Source organism: Typopeltis vanoorti, chromosome 4 (genome assembly GCF_054136105.1).
Source record: "Typopeltis vanoorti isolate ZY-2024b chromosome 4, IOZ_Tvanoo_1.0, whole genome shotgun sequence".
In the NCBI taxonomy this organism is placed as follows: domain Eukaryota; kingdom Metazoa; phylum Arthropoda; class Arachnida; order Uropygi; family Thelyphonidae; genus Typopeltis; species Typopeltis vanoorti.
The window spans coordinates 153293423-153317754 of record NC_143552.1 but is presented as its reverse complement, the minus strand read 5'-3'; the positions used below and the strand labels follow the sequence as shown (position 1 = coordinate 153317754).

The 24332-nt window shown below is 36.3% G+C and overlaps 1 protein-coding gene across 2 annotated transcripts in view; it reads left to right on the top strand.

Annotated features, from left to right (window-relative positions):
* LOC150107764 (lipoma-preferred partner homolog) overlaps positions 1 to 24332 on the top strand; it is a 219139-nt gene that overhangs the window by 69621 nt on the left and 125186 nt on the right. For both annotated transcript variants that reach the window (XM_090391523.1, XM_090391524.1), the window contains exons 3-4: positions 3994 to 4223; positions 18821 to 19064. In XM_090391523.1, coding sequence (XP_090247649.1) covers positions 3994 to 4223; positions 18821 to 19064 — 474 coding nt within the window. The remainder of the gene's footprint in view (positions 1 to 3993; positions 4224 to 18820; positions 19065 to 24332) is intronic.

Below are 24332 nucleotides of genomic sequence, written 5' to 3'. Positions count from 1 at the left end.
TCTCTGTTCCCACATATGTTACAGCAATAACCTCACTAGGAAGATATATACTTGCAAAGTGGTCACTCAGCAACTCAACTATTTTATCTACTTCTGTCTCTTCGTGATCATCACTCATACTTGCCACATAACGAAAGAACTCTTTGGGTTTCCTTTGGCCTGCTCAGCTAAATTCTTCTCATAGTCTGATTTTGCCTTCCTTGCCATGCTGGTCACCTTTCTCTTTATATACATTCCACACATTTTCTTCTTCTGCAGCTTGTACTTAATGATATTACTCATCTATCTAACTCCTACCCGATTAACTCTGCTTATCCTAGGTATACAATTTAATACTGCCTCCTCTAGATGACTCTTAACTGTATCCCATGCACTACTAACATCCTTACCCTGCAGTGTTTTATGCCATGGTACAGATTTATGCTTTTTCCTAAGCATTCTTTAGGAAAAAGCATAATCACCTGCCTTGTAGTTCCACAAATACTCCTTGATAGAATATTCCTCATGTTTTACAATCTCCAAGTCAAGACTGCATGGTCACTTTCACCAACTGGAGGCAATGTTTGTCACCTTGGTTATGGATAGCTCTTCTGATCCTATAACCAGGTCCAATACTCTCTCATCTCTAGTCCCCCACCATCACATGCTGCCTTAAGTAATTATCTCTCAGCACGTGTATAAATGCTCTTTCCTTTCTGCCTGTCTTCCAGATCATTTGTGGAACTCCCTGGCCTATAGCAACAACTAACTGTATATTTTGTCTTAATGGTCTTAATCTCACACCATATTGCTTCAAATGAACAGCCACCCTCCTGCCTGTCTCCTATTCTTTTTGGTTGCAATTCATCTGCTATCATCAGCAATACTCCTTTCCTCATCCTATATTCTCTATCTTCCCTGAAAATACTAAACCCTTCACATTCAATCCCTGTAACTACATTCTCTGCTGTTAGCCAAGTCTCACTAATGCCTATAACTTTTGGCCAGGTTGCACTAACCAATGCCAAAAACTCCTCCCTCTTGTTCCTGATACTTCTGGCATTAGTATATAGAAACGGCAACATCCCCCCCCCACACACACCTTTACTTTCTGAATTGATAACCCTATTCAATATTTTTGTTTGAGAGACCAGATTCCTCGCTTGGTCATTCTCACACTCACTTGCTTCATGGGTGCCTTCACACAAATTCACTTGCTTCCGCCCTAATTGCTTAAGTTTTCCTGAATTTATAGATCAGTATGCTCGGTAAATGAAGCTCCCTCCAGACACCTAGTACCAAAACCATTCAGATGCAGTCCATCTGCATTGTAGAAATCCTTTCCGTCAAACAGAAACCACAGATCCACAAATTCTACATAATTTCTTTTGCACAATCTACTTATAGACTCATTGGCTCGCAATGCCCTTCTCCTCATTTCGCCTCTATCATAACTTGTTAGGAGACTTACAATCTTCACCTTCTTGCTCTTCAGTTTTGCCTCTTCTGACAACTCCTTTACATCCTCTCTCTCATAGAATACTTCTCACCTCTCAAATCATGTAATCATTTCCTCTGACTTACCTTTTTGCATCCGGATGGCGTGGCTAATATTGTGAATTTTTGCTCCTGGAAACACGATTTTGTCATACTTTCATTAAGTACTCCCCTGATTGAGTCTCCATACATAATTTTCTCCTTAACTTGTTTTTCTTGTTTGTTTGTTCAGTCTTTATTGTTCTTTCGGATCACCCTCTTCTTTCTTTTTTCAGCCCTGCTTAACTCTTACCGCTTCTACAGTTTTTCAATTTTCGCTTTGTTCTATGAAGGATAACATTTAAGTGCACTATTTCTTTATAGATATCCGTTTCATTCTCATCTATTTCCATGGCTGCGTGTTCGACATTATTAACATAATTTTCCATCTTATCGTCAGTATTTGTTGCATTCTTGTCACTTAAGAGGTACTCACTTTTAAAGCACTTAATACTTACTCTCTCTCTCCAGTTTCAATTTCCTTCCTCATATTCTTTAATTTTCTTGACACATTTCGCATACACTGCACTGAATAATATCCCGCAAATTCAAATTGCCGGACAATGTGATCATTGCCGCCATTGTTCATCATGTTGGTGCCATGCCGACAATATCATAATAAAAATGTTATAAATATATACTAATACTCTAAAAACATGAAAATCTACATTAATATACTATAATACTCTAGTTTTTTGATGAAACAACGAATCGTACCACAGCCTCTTCCGAGCAGATGGATGGGTGTGGTGGATGCCAGGTGAACATCTCTTACCAGAGTGCGTAACCCCAACTAGGAAATGCGCAGGTGATGGTGGTGTGATGATATGGTCCTGTTTTTCCTGGTTTGGCCTTGGACCTCTGTTTATGGTTGATGCCACAAACACTGAACTCCAAGAGGTATCTGAATAATCTAGACAAAGCAATGCTTCCTACTTTGTTACGTTTCTATGGAGTTAATGATTCTCTTTAAGCAGGACAGTGCACTGTGTGTGTTTGGTTTGTGGATATGAACTTGGCCACACTTGACTGGCATCCACAGAGCCCTGATCTCATCCCTATTGAAAATCTATGGGATGAACTTGAGCATCGAGTGAGGTCAAGGGACGTCTGCCCCACAGCAGTGCAGGACCTCATTACATGCCTACAAGAAGAATTGGCCACAATTCCCATTGATTTCTATTGTACACTTGTGGAAAGTATGTTGCATGGGATTGCTGCAGTCATCACAATGAAAGGATTTCCTACATCATATTATGTTGGACATTATGGCTGTTTGTTTCTCACACTATTGTTGTCCATTGACGTCTTTCCAAACAGTATATGTATATATGCACACACACACACACACACACACACACACACACACACTAGATTCAGAAAAATCACAGATAGCATCTGAAAGTTGCAGTATATTTTTATCCAGAAATCTTATAACAAGAAATATTTAAGTTTTTTGAGGAATTTCAAATTAACATTTAAAGAATAAAAATTACGAGTTAAATATGAAACATAAGAGAAATGTTATATCCTAATATAAAGCAGGTGTTTGTTTTCATCATCAGTGATTGTCATTCGGTTTACTTGAATACTGATAAGTAAAGATACATACAGAGTACTGATACGTATCTTTACTTATCAGTATTCAAACAATGGCGGCAATGATCACATTGTCCGGCAATTTGAATACTGATACGTAAAGATACGTACAGAGTACTTATCAGTACTTCTTTACTTGTAAAGATACGTACAGAGTACTCATCAGTACTCTGTACGTATCTTTACTTATCAGTATTCAAATTGCCGGACAATGTGTTTTCCAAGGCTTTAACCAATTACTAATTTCACACATATAGCATGGATTTCATGATTGGATTACAGCTGAGCATGATAGGATTATATTCATAATATCAAAATTGTAGTATTATAGCATGAATCTGATAAACAGAAAACAAGAGATTAAAAGTGCATGTACTTTTGCTGTAGTTAATGATACAATTGTTGAAAATGGTTGTTGATTTTAAGGTTTTGTAATTTGTAATTTTGTAGTTAATGAAAAAAAAAAATTACAACTTTTTTTCATTAATTACAGCAAATCTACTCAATGTTTTTTATTCGGCTTCAACTAATTTCTGTTTAAGAATCTGCTAGCATTGATCTAACAAATAATATAAGTGAGATATAGAATATCAGTTGAAAAAATTTGTCAGTCCATAGGTCATGTTGCATTCTATGTTTACAACCGCTAATTTAGATTACCAGATGGAGAGAAATGGTTTGCACAGATTGCTGGTTGTTGTCCTCATCACTTCTGATTTTTTCATTATAATGTGCAAATTGCAAAGTTTCTTTTTTATTTTTTACTGGAAGTGTGTTATCATATAGCTAAAGTTATCTTATCTGTAGTATCACTTATAGCTTTTGTTTGGATTAACACAAATAGATTTAATTCTGCAACATATAGTATTTCTTTCTTAGGTAATCCAATCTACAGTAATTACTCATTAGCAGATGATGATCTTCCTCCTCCTCCCCCACCTCCACCACCACCACCTCCTCCTCCTCAGGTATCTTATAGCAATTCCTCAAATCAGATGTTTCCTCCTCCGCCTCCTCCTGACAATTTGCCACCACCACCTCCATCTCCTATCAGTTCTACTTATGCCACCCAGTCCAGTTATGCTACTTATCGACCACAGTCATCTGCAGTAAGTTAGCCATTCTGTTTGCTTTGAATAAGTAAGTTAGCAATTATTTTTTGCTTTGAATTAAGTAGGTTAGCTATTCTATTTGCTTTTTATGCATATTTATCCAAGTTCTTGAAGGAATATTCAGTTATTTTATTGTTTTACTACACTTGGTTTGCCTGTTCTCCCAATATAGGTTCATATCCCACAGTGACATGGATGTTTATGAAGGTCATTAAGTGATAGAGTTTTCATTGTCTGGTGTGAAACCACCACCCTGTTTATTGGCAGCATAATGCATCCTGAGATTTTTATTTAATAAGGTTAAAACACCTTATGGTAACTTGTTCTGGTAAAATACTTAAGCTCTGTATTACTAAAATCTTGGTATTTCTAGCCTGGCTCCCACTGATGAGACCTCAATAAAGGTCGAAACCAGTCTGGATAGTCTTTAATACATAGCATCATACATCTCCTCCAGGGGATGTGCTTTGCATTAAGGGTAAATATTAAGAATAGTGATCAGAGCTTATCCACCTTTACCACGAGTTGCCTTGACTTTTACTACGTGTGGGGTCACCTAGACTTGCAATACTTGCAGGGTGCAAACTTGACTTACTTGTCTGTTTGCTTACTTGGGAAATGGAGTAAAACCAGGTTTAAAATAGCTTGGTGTCTTTAACATTTATTATACCCAAGGTAAAATACTTTCTACATATATATGTTAATGATACGAAGCAATTTTATAAGCTAGGTTTTAATCCTTTTTTCCCAAGTAAGTCAAGTTTCTGCCTGCACATAGTGCAAGTCTGAGACAACTCGTGGTAAAGGTGGAGTAAGCTCTGATCACTTTCCTTAGTATTTTCCCCTAATGCAAAGCACATCCCCTTGCAGAGATGTATGATGCTATGCATTAAAGGCAAGGGCCACTACCCAGACCGGTTTCGACCTTTATTGAGATCTCATCAGTGGGAGCCAGACCATAAAAATGCCAAGGGTGAAGTAATGCAGAGCTTATAAATTTTACCTAAACAAGTTGCCATAAGGTGCCTTGAACTTATTAAATAAAAATTTCTGGGTGAGAGTAAGATGTAGAAAGTTTTTTAATTTGGGTGTACTATGTTAAAGATACCAAGCAATTTTATAAGCTAGGTTTTAATCCTTTTTTCCCAAGCAAGCAAACAGACAGGCAAGTTAAGTTTGCACCTGCACGTAATGCAAGTCTGAAGCAATTCGTGGTAAAGGTGGAGTAAGATCCGATCACTTTCCTTAGTATTTTCCCCTAATGCAAAACACATCCCCTTGCGGAGATGTATGATGCTATACATTAAAGGCAAGGGCCACTACCCAGACCGGTTTCGACCTTTATTGAGATCTCATCAGTGGCAGCAAGTCAAGTTTGCACCTGCACGTAATGCAAGTCTGAAGCAATTCGTGGTAAAGGTGGAGTAAGATCCGATCACTTTCCTTAGTATTTTCCCCTAATGCAAAGCACATCCCCTTGCAGAGATGTATGATGCTATGCATTAAAGGCAAGGGCCACTACCCAGACTGGTTTCGATGTTTATTGAGATCTCATCAGTGGCAGCAAGTCAAGTTTGCTTACTTGGGAAAAAAGGATTAAAACCTATCTTATAAAATTGATTGATATCTTTAACATAGTACACCCAAGTTAAAAAAACTTTCTACATCTTACTTTCATCTGGAAATTTTTATTTAATAAGGTCAAAGCACCTTGTGGCAACTTGTTTAGGTAAATTTATGAACTCTGCATTACTTCACCCTTGGCATTTTTATGGTCTGGCTCCCACTGATGAGATCTCAATAAAGTTCGAAACCGGTCTGGGTAGTGGCCCTTGCCTTTAATGCATAGCATCATACATCTCCGCAAGGGGATATGCTTTGCATTAGGGGAAAATACTAAGGAAAGTGATCGGAGCTTACTCTACCTTTACCATGAGTTGCCTCAGACTTGCGCTACGTGCAGGTGCAAACTTGACTTACTTGGGAAAAAAAGGATTAAAACCTAGCTTATAAAATTGCTTGGTATCTTTAACAAAGTATACCCAAGTTAAAAACTTTCTATATATATATATATATATAATACTATGTATTATGGGATACCTAGACTAGTTTTGACCTTTACTGAGGAGAAAAAGTAAAGATATGACTATCATAGTCATGGAATAGCATAGGGATTGCAAGCAGGCATGTAGTATTAGGAGAAGGAAACAACAAATGAATAGTAGGAGAGAGAGAAAAAAAACTCGGCTCTTTTATAACATCTTGCAGCCAAAGGCTATACTTTTTCCTTTTTCACCAGTCTCGTGCATCTGGTGAAACTAAAATAAGAGATGATTGGTATCACAGGCAGTTATCCTTATCTAAGTTAACCACTTTGAGTTGGCTTTCTCTGACTGAGATTGCTCTTCAGTGATCCCTACAGTTGGCCATATGACTGCAGTGAACTAAGAGGATGGAACCATGCGAAAAACCTCTCATAATGAAATCAGACAGTTTTATTTATCCTTAGTGAATGTTGCATAATGTGTGTTGTCTACTAGGGTTTCTTCCCAAGAATTCCCTGAAAAAAATTGATAGCTTTAAAATTCCCATTTGCTGGTAATAGTAGAAATATTCTGAGAAATTAAAAGAATTTTATAAACTTCTCCAATCTGAAATTCTGCATAAGAAATAACTGGGATATTCCCTGAGTTCACTGTAATCCTACCCTTCATATGTACTATACATATGCATATGAAATTGAGGTTAGTAAAATAATTATAAATATTTAATTATTATTTTTGTATAAACACTAATATCACTTACTTTATTGTAGTTACCCCATAACAATGATGTTGAAAGTTTATTTTTTACTTGGTTAGAGTATAATAAATTTAGTTTAATCCTTTATCCAAGTGCAAGCAAACAAAGTTTGCGCCTGAAAGTATTTTCAGGACTGGGGTAAGGTGGTACAACACCAGGGTACTCCTTGCAAAGGTGGAGCAAGCTACCAACACTCCTATCTCAATATCTCCCATAACGCAAAACACATCTCCTTGCGGATATGTCTGATGTTATGCATTAAGGGAAGGGCCACAACCCAGACTAGTTTCGACCTTTATTGAGGTCTCTTCAGTGGGAGCCAGGCCTGAGTGGAGATACCAGGCAGAAGCATTAGCAGGTCATCTCTACCTATAGGAGTTGCCAAATGGTGTGCCACCCTTTTTTAATAAATTACTCTGGATTTAGAGAAAGATGTTGAAAGTTTATTTTTCACTTGGTTAGAGTATAATAAATTTAGTTTAATCCTTTATCCAAGTGTGAGCAAACAAAGTTTGCGCCTGAAAGTATCTTCAGGACTGGGGTAAGGTGGTACAACACCAGGGCACTCCTTGCAAAGGTGGAGCAAGCTACCAACCTTCCTATCTCAGTATCTCCCATAATGCAAAACACATCTCCTTGCGGATATGTCTGATGTTATGCATTAAGGGAAGGCACACCATTTGGCAACTCCTATAGGTAGAGATGACCTGCTAATGCTTCTGCCTGGTATCTCCACTCGGGCCTGGCTCCCACTGAAGAGACCTCAATAAAGGTCGAAACTAGTCTGGGTTGTCACCCTTCCCTTGATGCATAACACCAGACATATCTGCACGGAGATGTGTTTTGCATTATGGGAGATACTGAGATAGGAGTGTTGGTAGCTTGCTCCACCTTTGCAAGGAGTGCCCTGGTGTTGTACCACCTTACCCCAGTCCTGAAGATACTTTCAGGCGCAAACTTTGTTTGCTCACACTTGGATAAAGGATTAAACTAAATTTATTATAATCCCATAACAATGAGTAAAACATACAAGAAATGGTTGCAGTATTTTTTTTTTAATTTTTATTTTTAATGACAAAAATGGACATCTCGTTATCGAATCTCGTAGACAGGCTTATACGTTGGTTATGCATTATTAAAACACTTAAGGAATTGAACAACGTAGTTAAGGATATAAATTAAATTATACTTTAATAAATATTTTCCGATATTTCGGTAATGTCACATTGCCATCTTCTAAAGGAACTTACAAAAAAGCAAGTGCACGTGGGCACTACAAACACAGTAACTGTGAATGAAGAGATGAAGCTATTGTTCTCCTAAAAGTCCTGATGGTGCCCTCTAGCGGGCTAAGTAGGTGTTCTTGGCCGTTGGGCTGAAGGTCTGCTGATGTAAGCCTCCCAAATTTGGGGCAGTCGCATACAACCAAATTTGTTGAGGTTTGGAGAATTTCTTAGGGCTGAGGCTGATTCCATAAATAGTCTTTCGTATTTGTATTTGCTACGGTGTATTACTGTAGCTCTCTTCCACCGTATTCTGTGGCGTGTATCCAGAGCATGGTCCGCAAGACCAGAATGGCTGTACTTGTGAAACCGGATGTAGTCCTTGTGTTCAGAAATTCTGATATTCGCTATCCTGCCTGTTTGGCCAAAGTAAGACAGATTACAACTGCAAGGGACCTGGTATATACACCAGGTAGGTCTAGGGGAAGTGGTTGGTCTTTAGTGGAGCAGATAAGGGATGCCAATTTTCTGTAAGGTTTGTAACAGGAGGTCAGGTCATGCTTTTTTAAGATTTTGGTAATCTTTTCCGAGGTGCCTCGGATGTAGGGAATGGTGATGGATTTAGAATAATCCTTGTTGTGGAGGGGGGGGGGGATCTGTGGTTTGTAGGTTCTAATATTTTTTGGACTTTTTTTGGGGGTAGCCATTGGCTGAGAAAGTGTTGAGGATGTGATTTAGTTCAGTGTTTAGGGCCAAGTCGTTTGAACAGATTAGTTTAGCCCTTGTATAGTGTTTTCACTACTCCATATTGTTGTGAGGGGGAGGGGGGATTGTTGGTGAATATATCTGCCTGTATGGGTGGGTTTTCTGTAAACTGAGAAAACCAAGGTTCCATTAGGCTGGCGGGTGACTAGTGTGTCTAGGAAAGGGAGGCTGTTTTTTTCCAGGGTGAATTTGATTCTGGGGTGTTGGTTGTTTAAGTGTGTTAAGGAGAGAAGTGTTTCCGAGCCATGTGGCCAAATAGCGAACACATCATCAACGTAGCGAAGCCATATGGTTTGTAGTGCCCACGTGCTTTTTTGTAAGTTCCTTTAGAAGATGGCAATGTGACATCGCCGAAATATCGGAAAATATTTATTAAAGTATAATTTAATTTATATCCTTAACTACGTTGTTCAATTCCTTAAGTGTCGTTATCGAATGTGTTCTGAAACATTTCAGTGCAAAGCATGATCATCAAAAAGCGGACTTTATTATTTCAAACATATTAATGACATGAAAGATAGAAAAACAGTGACTATGCACAAATGCCATCCATCCACTCAAAAAAACAAAGACTAACATTTCCATTTATCACACAGCATGTGCTAGATGTAAATAAAATATTTGCTAAACTTGCAACAGTAGATGGAATTTCTATCAATACAGTCATGAAGAGCAATTTTATTTCAATAAGTTTCTATAAAAGAGGCCTGCATTTACCAATAAAGGTAAGATGTTGATAAGAATTCATAGTACAGTCATACCCCGAAGTTTCGCGGTAGGTGGAACCAACAAAAAGCGCGCAAGTCGAATTCGCATAACTCGGGATTTAATTTTGCATGTAATTTATATATACAAACATACAAAATATTAGTTAATTGGGATCAAAGGTTTACAAAAACACCTTTATTTTTTAAGAAATATAATCATAATTGTAGTTTTTTGTACATAAAAAAAAAAAGAAAGTTATTTCGATGTCAATGGTTTCATAAAATCTAATAGATTCGTCTGACAGCATAATGTCTTGTTCTTGTCATGCAAAATTTCTTCATAGCAAGCTAATGATTTTTTTATTCCTTGCCTTGTGGCTACAATTCGTTTTTTAGAATCTATGTCCTCCAAAATCTGTAAACCTTTCTTTTATGATTGTTCTTACTGTGGATTCCTGTAGATCGAACTTCTTTGCTAGCTCACAAATTTTCATTCCACCTTCAAAATCCTTAATAATGTTGAGTTTTGTTTCCAAAGTCAATGTTTTTCTTTTCTTCCTAGCTGTAGAAGAATCGGACTTGCTTCCTTTGGACGACATTATTATTTTTTATGTGATAAAATTTTTATCAAGAACATAACATTAAACAATCACAAGATTTGTAGACTATGAAAATCGTGTATGAATGGAGACCATGCAAAACACGTCAGTGCTTGTTCACAGCATGTGCAACACTGGTGAATGCGGCCGGCGCCAGAAAGATACGACTAGTGGTGAGGCGTGAAGCGGGACGGGAATACGTTCATATAAGAAACTGCTTAACTCCGGATTCGTGTAAGTCGGGGTATGACTGTACTTGTTCTGCAGCAAAGGCATATTCTTTAGTAAAGAGAGATTGGTGTCCTTAGAGAATGTTGATGTTGTTAGAATGGCCTGGAAGACAGGGAAATTGTTATGTTTGTATGCAAATATAAGAAGTATTTGAAATAAGAGATCTGAGTTTGTTACATTGATTAAGTTAGTGTACCCGAAGATAATTGGTATAAGTAAAATTTAGTTCTGAGGATGATGTACCATTAGAAATGGAAGGATATACAATTTTCCAGAAGGATAGGAAGATGAAAAGAGGAGGGGGGGGGGGGGGAATACTGTTAATGCTTTGTAGAGGAATTGTCCACAAAGTGTGGAAGTTGATATTACATGTGAAAATTTTGAATGTGTGTGGTATGAAGTTGAAATTAACTAGATAGTATATCTGATAGGATGCTGTTATAGGCCAGAGAATGTAGAAAATATCGATTGTGAAATGTTTCGGCAAATTGCTGGGCATGTAAAAATGAAGTCTCCTGATGGGGAGACTTTAATCATAGGAATGTAGAATGGAAGGAGGAGATAGTATACAAGGAGAGCAAGTTTGTTGAATTTCTGAGAATATCTTAAGCAGCATGTGACTGAAGTAACTAGAGGTTTTAGAGTCATGGACTTGGTGATAACTTCACAGGATATAATTATTAATGAGGTACTAACACTGCTGCTAGTTGGTGAGAGAGTGATCGTGAAGTACTTGTTTGGGAAGTGGTTAAATACAAAAAAGTTACTGTCAGAAAAGGATATATGTGTGATTATAAGTTGGGTGATTGCGAGAAGCTCTTTAGCCCACTAGCATCAATTCGTTGTGTAGGTGAGTGCAGAAAAGATGTTGACAGTGCATAAGGCAGTATATGACACAAGCAATGTATAACTGCATACCAAGAGTTAAGCAAGTAAATGGAGTAAGAATGAAATGTATGGACAGTGAAATCAATCAAGCTGTGTTGGGGAACAAAAATGTTATGGAGGAGGTACAAGACAGTTGGTGGTGATCAAGTTTACGAAGAGTGTGAAGTGCAGACTACAAAGGTGATCAGCATGGTAAAGAAAGAAAAGTTGCAGATTAAGAGGGGTTAGGCCAAGGTTAATTTAGTGGCATTCTTCTGCTATATATGGCAATCAAGAGGAAGAATAATTATGACAAGGTGACACTGGTGAATAGTCCTGGAAACAGAGTGACCATTGCAAAGGATATAGTGGAATTATTAAATGAGCAATTCATCAGTGTATATCATACTGGTGTAAATGATTCTGTACAGTGTGTAGAAGGGGAGCAGTGAGTATTGAGAGAATTGGAAGTGAAAGAATCAGAAGCATTAATTGGGTTAGATGTTAATAAAGCTATAGGAATGGATGACATATCACCATGTGTGTGTGTGTGTGGATAAAGAATGTGCACAATAGTTAGCTATTTCCTTGATCTGGCTATTTAATGAAAATCTTGCAGTGGGTAAGGTGTTCCCAAGGAGTGGAAAGAAGGCAAAATAGGACTTGTCTGTATAACTGCAGTTGTGGTCAAGGTGTTGGAAAGATTGGTTAGGAAAAGAATGCAAGATTGGGTTGATGGACATAGTATTCTTTATGATGGTCAGCATAGATTTGTAAAGGATAGTCTTGTTTCAGCAATTTACTTTTTATGCCATATTTTAAGGGAGAATCATATACAGTGATATTTTTGGACTTTGCAAAAACATTTGATAATTACCATGTGATAAGTTGATGTACAAGCTGCAGAGGATGAGAATAGATAGTTATTGGTTAGATGGATTGGTGATCGACTCTCTGAATGATACCAGTAAGTTGTCAGTGTCTCAAAAAGGAGTGTAACCAGTGACATTCCCCAGTATTCTGTTTGTGGACCCCTGCTATCTCACTTGTTTGTAAATTATATTATAATTATTATTATAACGTGACACCTCCAGGGAGTCGAAAGACTCATCGAGGGAGAAAACCTACTCTACAACTCTGTCTCCACCACTTAACCACCAACTGCAACTACACCAACACCATCTACTGCCCACCACCACTAGTATTTCCACAGACAACCACAAACAACCATGCCCATGGCAAGATGTCATGTGGATTGACTGGGGATCTTTGGTTGTTTGCTGATGATGATGCAAAGTTGGGGAGAATTATAAGTAGCACTGCTGATGCTTATTCTCTTCAGGAAAATTTGAATAGACTTTTGGCTTGGACAAATGATTGAGATTGTAGTTTTTTAATATTATTAAGTGCAAGGTGTTGCATTTTGGATTGCAGAAATATAATGCCGTGTACTATATTGATAGCACTGCAGGAAGTTGAGATTTGGGAGTGATGGTTGACAGTAGACTGAAGTTTAGATGGCTCATTGCAAGTGTCGCGAAGACTGCGCATTGTATTGCTGCTATGATAAGTACACTAACGTGTGGCATTATATAAGGAGGTGGTTGTATCACTATATAAAGCACTGGTCAGCCCACAATTTGACCATTGTGCTCAGATTTGGTCACCTGGTTTCCATTGTGATGTGGAAACATTGGAGGGGTCCAAAAATGAATGAACTAATTCTGGAATGTTGACTGTGGAGAGAGGATGAAGGAATGTGGATTGCAGAGTTTGGTGGATAAGAGGGACGTGATAGAGACCTTTAAGTTAGTGAGAGGATTTTATCCAATTAAGCCAGAGGGGATTGTAAAAAGAATGGAAGGCAAGAGGAAAAGAACCAGAGGCCATTCTTGGAAGTTGTGTAAGAGCGGTGAAGAGGGATGCAAGGAGTAGATTTTTTACATGGAGAATTGTGGCTGAATGGAATGCATTACTGGAATATGTAGGTAATGCAGGTAGTGTTAAGGATTTTAAGATTCAGTACAATAAATATGCTGTTAGTTGAATGAACCTCCCATGATGAGTCTGACTAAATGGAGGTGTGATGATAATATATAAATCATTAGACTGAATAATAAAATTTCCTTAATACAATATTGCAAAGTGTTCATATGTCACATTGCTTGTTTTCAAAGTCATGTTTTTTTCCCTCATTTTCCACAAATGCTATTTTAATTCGTAAATTATAAAAAAATCAAAATTATCTTCTCGTTGCTGACAGATGTGTGTGTTGGAGGGAGGGATATTGCAAAAATAAAAAATAAATAAAAAATAACAGAACCTGTTCTATTTATTGTAAGTAATAGAATTTCCAACACATTACATAATCTGTTCCAAATATGCAGGGCAAGAGGGCAGCCAGATGTTCTACTCATTTCAATCTGTAATAGATGTCACAGATTGGATCGCTAATTGAAGTATCTCCATTTGATGACATTTGCTAGAAGCTGAATTTATGCAATTCTTCAAGCAAACTGTCCTGTTAGAGTATCCTTGGAACTTCAGTAAGTTATTAAACAGTGTCATTGTTAGTACCAATTGGGGAAATTCCTGGTAGAAGAGGTTAAAGATTTCCTTATACTAGGTTTTGCTGTCATTAATGAAAAAAAAAATGCCTTCTTCGATTGTTAAGAAATTCCTTTTAACTTCTTGGAATCAGCCGAACAAAAAAAATTGCATGGGTTTACTGTCTAATTTTTTCAGCTTCTGTAATATGCACAGCTGTGCAGGGAAGATTATGGTTTTAAGTACTGATTTTTGCTGAATTATTCTGAAATACCAATATATATATATATATATATATATATATATATGAGGTGCATCTAAAAAGTTCGGTGAATGGTATCAGAAAATAAACAAAACAGAAGATACAAACAAATTACCTTTATTGGTCTTCAAGACGGTCACCATCCTTCACAACACACTTTTGGCAACGTTCTTAAAGCTTCTGGAAACTTTCAGCAAAGGCCTCTTTAGGAATTGAACGCAGAACCACTGTCACATGTTCTTGGATTGCCGCCATGTCTGCCATCGATTGCCGCTTAGATTCTGGATCGAACTGGTAGCACCAGGTCTCACTCCTGTGACGATGGTTCGCAGAAAAGATGGATCCTGGTCACACATGGTAATGAAATCTCCAGTGGCTTCCATCCGTTTTGCTTTCTGTTCATCTGTCAGCTTGTGCTGCACAAACCGGGAACAGATCTTCCGCTTACCTGAATCTTCGCAGATGAGAGTGTGCACCGTGTCCTTGCTAATGCCCAATTCCTCTGCCAGCAATTGTAGTCAGTTGCCAATCTCGTACCAGCATTTGTTGCACTCTCTCGATCATGTCTGGGGTTCTGCTTGTCGACAGCCGACCCGAACGTGGCTCATCCTCAGTCGTTTCCTTCCCGTTGCAAAAGCGTTTGAACCAGTCGTAAACACATTTTCTGCTCATGGCTTCCATCCAGTTGCACCAACATTTCATGCGTCTCCGTTGCTGCTTTCCCCAATTTGTAGCAGAACTTGATGTTCACTCGTCGCTCCATTGCACTGTGACCCTACCTCTCACACTGACTATGTTCGACTGCCTGCAGCAGGTTTACCCTGACGGTCACGTGTATTCCATGCTAGGGTGCTTCTCAACTTGTCTCTGGATAGTCATGTGCATGCACTTTCATCTAGCTCATGTTGCGTTGAGATATCGGACCATTCACCGAACTTTTCAGACCGCCCTCGTGTGTGTGTGTGTGTGTATATATATATATATTGAATCATTATCCTTCAAAGTGCCTACTACATCATCTGCATATGCTGATACTTTATTTTCCTTCATAGTTGGAGGAACTGTTATCCTTTGCACAGCACTGAATTGTCACCTTGTAAAAAACCAATGCAAAGAGCAAGGGACTAAGAGCGCAGCCTTGCTTGACTCCTTTTTGAATTTTGACCAGAACTGATAAGAATGCATTGACTGAGAGGCAGATAGTTGTATTAGCATAAGTTCCTCTTAATGACAGATAGCAGCCTTTTGCCTCTCCCAATTTGCTAACAGGAAAAGGGATATGCTGGACATAATCAAATGCTTGATGGAGATCCATTGTACTGTCATTGGCCTTTTTTTTTTCTTTTTTTTTTTTTTCATATCAACTAGGCAGAGTGCATCATATAAAAGAAGCAGATTAAATTCTACTGCTTGGCCAGAATTCCATACATGCGTGCTTTTGATTATGTATGTCACTCCTATTTAGATCCTGTTATTGATATTGGGGAAAAAAAAATCTTATAGTCAGTATTAGAGAAATGTGCCTCCAGCTGTGGATTAAGGTATGGTCTTTATTATGTTTTGGATTGAAGATAGTATGGCTTCCTACAAATTCATGTGACCTGTTGAGAGGGGTAAAAAAATAATAATTCGAGAGTATAACTAGAATGAGAAGGAAAAAATCCCTTGCCCTACAGTAAAGTTCTGTCTCTAGATCATCAGATCCTCAGAATTTTCTTGTCTGGCATTCTTTATATGCTGTGGTAACTTCAGCTGCTGTAATGGGTCTGTCTTGGATGTGAATAGAAAAGGAATTAATGTTCTGACTTTTCCATATTACTATTGTCTTCAAACAGATGTTCATAGTGTTTTTGAAAGTAGTCAAGGATGTCTTATATAGTGGGCATGTCTTCACCATCTACTCAGATTTTGATGATAGTCCTTTCTTCTTGAAATTTGGTGAACTGTATTGAAGAATATGGCTGAAGAGCTATCTGTATTCTTATTTTAAAAGTTCTTTCTTCTACTTGTTTCTGCCTTTCCAGTATTGTTGCTGCATTCTATACCATTGTGTTGGTTTGCTGTGAACCAACTTGTCTCTTTATATAAGTCTTTCAAGTTTTTCCCTTTGAGGAAAGCATGCTCCTTTTTCAACAACTCAGTCATATTCTGTTTTACTGCTTCAAATTTCAGCCATGTGTCCCAGTTCCATGTAACAATTTGGTTTGAACAGAGTCTAGAGTTCAGTGAAAAAGATCAATGGGAAATCTGGTTGAAGTCACCACAGAACTGATCTCTACTTTTCCATGCAGTAGAATTTAAGTAGGACACTGATTATGATCTGGCATGTTAATATCAAGATGTTTTTTCTGAATTACTTTGTTTATAAGGGAAGAAGAAATATAAATTTGATCAAGACTGGAACAAATGCTCTGATTCATGTAAGTATTTGGAGATTAGGGTTGTGAACCCTTCATATGTCCGCTGAGCATTGTCAAGATTCTACTTTTCCACTTCTTGAGTCGCCTTCTATTTTGTCTAATTTTGTCACTATCCAGCTGCTATGATATAGTGGGCACTATATAAATATACCTGCAATTCTTGGAAGACAGTCTAATTGTTCCACTGGATGGAGCGTATACATTTATAAACCTCATTACATATCCATAGTATTTCCAGTCTATTGTCAATATTTTTCTGTGCATCCCTTTGGATCTTGCAGAATGACTTGGAGGGGGGGGGAGCAAGAATAAGAACCCTTACTCCAGCCATGGTAGACCTGCCGAAGGTCTATTTACTATGATGAGGATTATCTAGCATTCTTGTTGGTTGGTGAACATTTCATGTTAAATCATTACTGACAGCAAACATTTCACATTCCCTTCCAGCTTGGTCAGTGCAGCTGGAGAAGGAAAGCCATTCTGAACTGTGGACATTGAAATCACCAAGGAAGATTATCTGACTATTACAGTGATTAGACTGTATGTGATGAACTTTCAGAGATAAATAGTCAAATACGTTTCTAAAATCATCAGAGGTAGGAAAGTGGGAGACAGCAAATGAAGGTAATAAAGTGAGATAAGGAATAGATCATATAAATGAGATTCTACGTCTGATCATCTTTGGCATGGGATGTCAGATGAGATATGTGCAAGTCTTTCCTTTCTTGTAAAAGGCATTATACATGATGTAATGAAGAGAGTTGTCAAGATGTAGCAGAGGTTACCAGTTTGAGGTTCAGTGATGAATAACATATCAGGGATTAGATGTTTATGTGGTGGTGGTTCACTTATTTGATATTTGAATTAAGACCACACAAACATCCCAGCTATTGGACAGTGTCCCCCCTGCAAGCTGCTATACTTGGATTCCTTCCAGACACAACCTGCAAAGTAAGCAGCAGATGGATTATTTGCCAGTTGATCAGGAAGCCTCCAAAAGTGTTAAAAACAGGAAGATTTTTTGATATTTGAATTAAGACCTCAAATGAGGTCTTAATTCAAGATGTTTTAGCCCTATGTACTACCTGATAGCTAACCTATGGAAACTTTGTTGCTGTACCCTCAAATGGAGGCGGTACTGACTTCCTAGTTAAATAAGTATAGTGTGGCAAGTCCGAAAAATGTGCACTGCATGTAGGAAGAAAGGGAGGGGACAGTAGTTAGCATTTCCTCCAACTAGGGAGGGATATGCTTTTAAAGCAGCCATACTACCTGTTATAAGTTTTGCAACTTTCCTGATACACTTCTATATCTAGTCTGGTATTTAGATCTCCACTGAAGACCTGCTTCCCCCCCCTTTTTTTTTTGTCACCTGCTTTTACTAATGACTTAAAAAATATATAGATACAAAACAAAAGTTTCATTATTCAGTTTCCCCATTTTGTCCATATCATTCATCTTGAAATTGCTTGCCATTAAAGATTTTCTTTGTTTTAGCACTGAATACTATAGCTACTCTTTTTTGCCTGAATATATAGCATTTTGTAGTTGTTATTTAGAAAAACTTGACCTGTTTTATCTTTATTTTAGTAACACTAATTATGTTGACATAGTAGTTCATTAATTCTTTTCCCATTTACACTTTTTTATTGATACTTATGTTGATGCCTATCTTCAGTTTTGCTGCTATCAAGAGTTCATTCCAACAAACTGACTCACTGTTTGTCCTGGTTCCCTAATGAAAGCAGCAGTGCCATCACAGGCATGACTTTTCATCTTGTATCATTATTTTCTTACAGTTTAGCCAGCAGAAATTACAATTTTGTTGGAAGAAAGTTGGGTAAAATGCCAACCCATCCTCATTCATTTGCTTTCCAGCTACATATCTGCTAACAGGGTGCACATTGAGAAAGTGAGGATTGGACATGAAGTCAGAAGCCTTGATCAGTTGAACATGTTGTTTGAAAGGCTAGATGGAGGTCTTCTCCCAGTTTTCTAGCTTTGATCCTTAAGCAACCCTGTATCTTTTATATAAAATATTAAAGTCAATATTTTTTTTTTTAGTCTAAAGTAATTAAAATATATGAATACATATTGTTAAATAATGAAGAATTTCTTCATTCTTAGTATGCGATAGTTATATCTTCATGTTTATTTATTTATTTATATAGAGTACTTATGATACAAGTTCGATCTACGAACCAATTACACCTCGTCCACCAAGTCAGATGTCTACTCGTTCTACATATAGCACTGGAAGTGGTGGTTCCTCGTTATATTCTTCATACTACCCAGCTGTTGGACGAGGAAAAGGCAACATGAGCCGTGGAGCTACAGGAAAGGAAGCAGAAGTGGATCATCTAACTGACCTTTTAGTACAAAGTATGGAAAATTCTAGTGATCCAGAATTTTTTGGTAAGTTAAATGTTTTTAAGCTTAAATATTCATTTCTTTTATTATAACTGTTAATTCTGTTATATTAGAAAATGATAGTTTCAGTGTTCCATTTTCCAAATGAGTCCAACTTACGGTCATTTGTGCTGTCTCTCTAAATTTCCTTCTGTGTTTTCCATCTACCTGAGCTACTGTTATATACACTTTAAATATTATTGAAATCCATATTTCACTTTTGGAGACATTATCAAGGGATAGAGCAGAGTTTCCCAAATAGTATGTGTTTACTCAACATGTTAGCAAATTGTTGTATATTTATGACAATATAAATCATCTAACATATCTTTATTCTCCAAAGCAAGTAAACAAAGCTTTTTAAGCCTTAACTAACTTTTAGAGGTCGTTGGTAGTCAATATCCACCCTTAACCATCAGCAATAGCTGAACTCATATCTATTTGATGACTTTCAAGGCATTGGGGATAGAGTATGGTAGATAGTTACTACCCTCTTGTGATCGTAGACCTTAATACCCATATTGCTGTCTGAAATAATATCAGTGCTGTGTCCAGGATGTGAGGTTAAAAAGCTTATTTGCCTATACCATAAATACACTAACTGGGGAAGTGGCTGACAAAAGGCCTGGAAAAAGTTCCTCTAGTTGGTTCTCTTTCTGCGTGGTCTAGCATTTTGGTACTAGAAACATTGCCACAATGTTACACAATACATGTAAATTGTGTGTGTGCGTAAATTAAAATGTATTTAAATATATTTACTATCATCTGGTTATAACCATATTTAATTAAATATTAATTGAAATTGTCATAATGAAAAGAACATTGTTTAAGAAACTTTTAAAAAAGAATTAAAGTTGAACAACTTTTACAGATAAACTGCAGACTCAACTATAGAAACATTATTTGAAAAAAAATGAATTAGTTCAAAAACAAGAACCAAACTTTGGAGTCTCACTGGTAAACTCTGAAGAAAGTGTTGATTCAGTTAGGGAGGCATGTGAGCATGAGAAGTTAAAGACGTAGTCCTGGAAATGAACAAAGCATACTGAAAGTTCCTAGCAAATAAATCAGCAGATGCCCTAAAATAATACACAATGTAAGAGAACTAACCTATGTGTATAAGTAACTAAACAAAAGTCATGGGAGGACTTCGATAAGAATATAGAAGCTAAATATCAGTAAGATGGCAAAATGTTCTCGAGGGCTATTGAAAAAAAGCTTAAAAATGGAGGATAGAATATGAATAAAAGGAATCAAAGATGATAAAGATGACATGAAAAGTGAAGATAAGGATATTCAGATGCCTGGAGTAATTACTTTGGAGGACTGTTAAAGGAAACAAGACAGAACAGTAGTAGAAAATATTCAAGTGGAATACAAAAAGCATTTGCATATCAACATTTGAGGTAGACAATAGCTGTAATAAATTTGGCATGAAAATCAGCAATAAAAAGACCAAAACTGTGTAAAGAGATGGGAACATAGAATACAACAGCTGCATTCTCAATGGAAAACCTGTAGAACAAGAAAGGTTTCAACTATTTAGATGTGATTTTTAGTGAAGATGGTAAATTAACTGTGTAAATAAATAACAAGGCTGGTGTGATGGGGAGCTAGTTGAATAAATTTATATGGAATAAGAGAGAAATTAGCCAAAACACTAAATTAGCTGTATACATGACAGTGTTCAAGCCAGTTTAAATTTATTATGGATTTGAGAGGGTTAAAAGAAGTAATTGGAGCACATGGATACAAGAGTTCTGAAAAAAAAAAAAAAAAATTAAGGGAGTGAACAGATGGCATCATTGGCAGAGTCATATTAAAAATGAAGATATTAGGAAGGACCTTGATATTACAGGTAACCCTCGTATAATACGGTACTTATACAACGCGGTCTACAAATTGTAGTAACCCTTGTTCAACGCAGTTGAGATAAAAACACGGTCTACAAATTGTAGTAACCCTTTATCTTTTCATATGTTTTTCGCTGTGCAACTTGAAAATCAAATTTTATCTTCGCTAAATTGTCTGCCTGTATCGGCCATGTAGTTATAAGTAGCGGATTTATATTAGGGGAAATGCCCTTTGGTATGCATGTATGTCAATTGTTTACCGTATAAAGTGTTTATTGTTGAAAATTGTCTTCATTTTCTGCCAGGAAAGTGCATTAAAATCATGTATGTTAATCTCAAGCTGAGCACTTTATTTTCTGGTGAGTTACATAATTAATATGTAATGCTTTTTTTATGTAAAAAAAATATTTTTATAGTAATGGCCACAAACTGCAACAAAAGCAAAAAAACCAACATTGAAAAGAAAATTTATTTCTCTCGAAGAAAAAATTAAAATCTTGGATCAGTTGAAAAATGGAGAAAAACCAAGAGTTGTTGCAAAGACTTTGAATTTAAACGAATCAACAATTCTAACAAACAAAATTAACATAAAATCCGAGAAAGTGTTTATTGCTGGGTCAATGGTAAGTACAAAGCACGTTGCTCGTGTATGCAATAGTCAAATGGGAAAAATGGAGAAATCTCTAATGATATGGATAGAAGATTGCACTCGAAAGAAAATTCCTTTGGATGGAAATCTTATTAAACAAAAAGCTCTCACAGTTTATAAACATTTAGGATGCACACCAGGTGTTTGCAGATGATCCAGGTTATATTGGAAAAAAATGCAAAAACGCACCTGTACAGTATTTTGAAAAATGAAAGATCAGCTCCTGGATTGAAAGATTTCTAAAAATAGAATTACTCTACTGTTTTGTAGTAATCTCTTCTGTAGTAATAGTAATGCATTGGGTGATTAAATGAAAAAACCAATGTTTATTAACCGATCCTCAAATCCTCGTGCTATGAAGATTAAAATATGCACTTTATTTTATTTTAGCTAAGACATTTTATGCATTATGTGCAATGAAGTTTATGTATAATTTGTAATTTTTATAATTTTATACTATGCATTTGTTTCATAATTTATATATATTTTCATAACATACATGAATAACCTGAATTAAATAAAATATTTTTGTTGGATATGTCATTGTTGATTATATAATTTTTTTAAAAAAATGATTTCGGAACATAACCCTACTTTTTCTATGTGATCTGAGTCTCGCATAACGCGATTTATATAACGCAGCATTTCTATGGAACCTAACATCCGCGTTATATGAGGGTTACCTGTATTGGCATTCTGGAATGTGTGAATGGATTCTAATGTGGTATAGTAACTTAGAATGGTAGAGAAAAGGTTAGAAAACGAGGTTTTTGGTGCTAAAATGGCAGAAAAAAGAACAAGTGGAGACCAAGATCTACTGGATTGATTTAATGAGAAGTATCCTAGACGACTGAAATATTAAGTATGACCATGCTAGAGTGCTGACAAGAAATACATTAATTTGGAGAAAAATTGTTGAGAGAAGATTAATAATACTGTAAACTTAATCATGTTGTACTGTCATAGTAGCCTATCTATACACCCCTTGAGGATACATATCAGAAAATTTATGAATTAAGTAGCAATTTGCTTTTCTTCAAAGATATTCACTGAGCATGATTGGAGCTGAGTGAAGCAAAATTTTAAAAATTCTGAGTCAGAACATTAATTTATACAGACCTGGGAATATCTCAGTTGGTTTTTAAAACAAATCATTTTTACAAACTATAATTGATTCATTTTAAGTAAAAGAATAACAGAAAATCAAATTTTTCTTTCATCTTTTTTTAAGTTTAATATATTTATATGGAGTTTCCTCCCTTTTTCTCCCCTGTCCCTATTGGGGCGAGTTGAGCCCCTTTGGGGGGTTAAGTATTTATGGTTGTAGATCCATGTGTTCACAGGGCCGGTTTGCTTGCTTGCAGGATGAAAAACGTCAGATAAACTGGCGGAAAACACCCTACTGCTCGCGCCAAGACTAGCTAACTTGGCTATGGCTGAGGAAGATCCTCAAATTCCTCGCGTCTTCGACGGGAATCGAACCTTGGACACTCTTTCCCCAGTCATATGGTTGCGAAGCGCACAGCCACTAGCCTGCGCAGACTTTAAGTTTAATAAATAGTTTTAATAGACAGTACTGTTTTACATTATATACTGGAATGGATTGCCATTGGATGTTATCAGTGCAAGCAGTGTGAATAAATTCAAGAATAAGTGTGATAGCTGGTGTGTGTAATATGTGGCCTCCCTCATTGAGTCCCTGACTCCCTGGAGGTCTCTCTTAATAATAATAATAAATTTTTTATTCAGAATGTTATTATAATACTTTATGTTCTATGAAAATAATCTTCTCATTAATTTCTGAAGTTTTTTTTATAAAAAAATTTATGTTAAGAGAAGAATGTGCAATATTATCTATTACTTGTGAAATATTGTCTTTTTTAAATTTGTAGTTAGTATTATTAAAGTTAATGCAACTATTTTGTGGTTCATCAATTTTTTAATCTTTCTTAAAATAATATTTAAGATTTTTAACAATCATGTTTGTAATCTGAAATAATAGAACTTCAAATTTTTTTAGGAAAATGCTTTCATTTTGTGATGTTATGTCATTTTGTCTTATCCTTTGGGATTTGGGAAAGTATATCATACTTTCCCAAATCCCCATTCCTTCTAACAGTGCAACTTTATTAGACATTTGAACATTTTCATCTCAAAACTGTGAGCAAAATTATGTTTGCTCACAGTTTAATATTTATTTTATAGCCACACACAAAGAAATTTGCAGATATGAACAAACTCACTTAACCCATCACTTAACAAGTAATTCTGGTATAAATGAACATTTTATTTTTTTCTGTCTCGCTTTAAGAAATTTGAAAACCATGGCTATCAGATGTTAATAAAGGAGAATAACAGTTGCCTTTCACTATGCTATTATAACAAACTTACTGACTTATTAAAATAATTTTCATGGCTTACACATAATAAAAAAATTATATAGAATTTTATTCAAAAACTCCAATATATTTCATCCAACGTTATGTGGACAACGTTACATAATGTTTAAGATGTGAAAGTTATTTTAATGTGTCTAGTGCACATGTTCTATTAAAATTATTTAAACTTGCTGTGACAAACTTCCAAAAAGTTCTGAATAAAACCACGTAGACACAGTGCTGTTCTAAAGGAATTTATTGTGGTTAAAATCAACTGCAGCATGGCAAAATATACAGTACATTACAATTAGGAAGCAATAGGATTATTTACATGTTTAAATCACAATTTTTTGAACATCAAACTTTAGCTTTCTATATATACACTGGTGTCCAA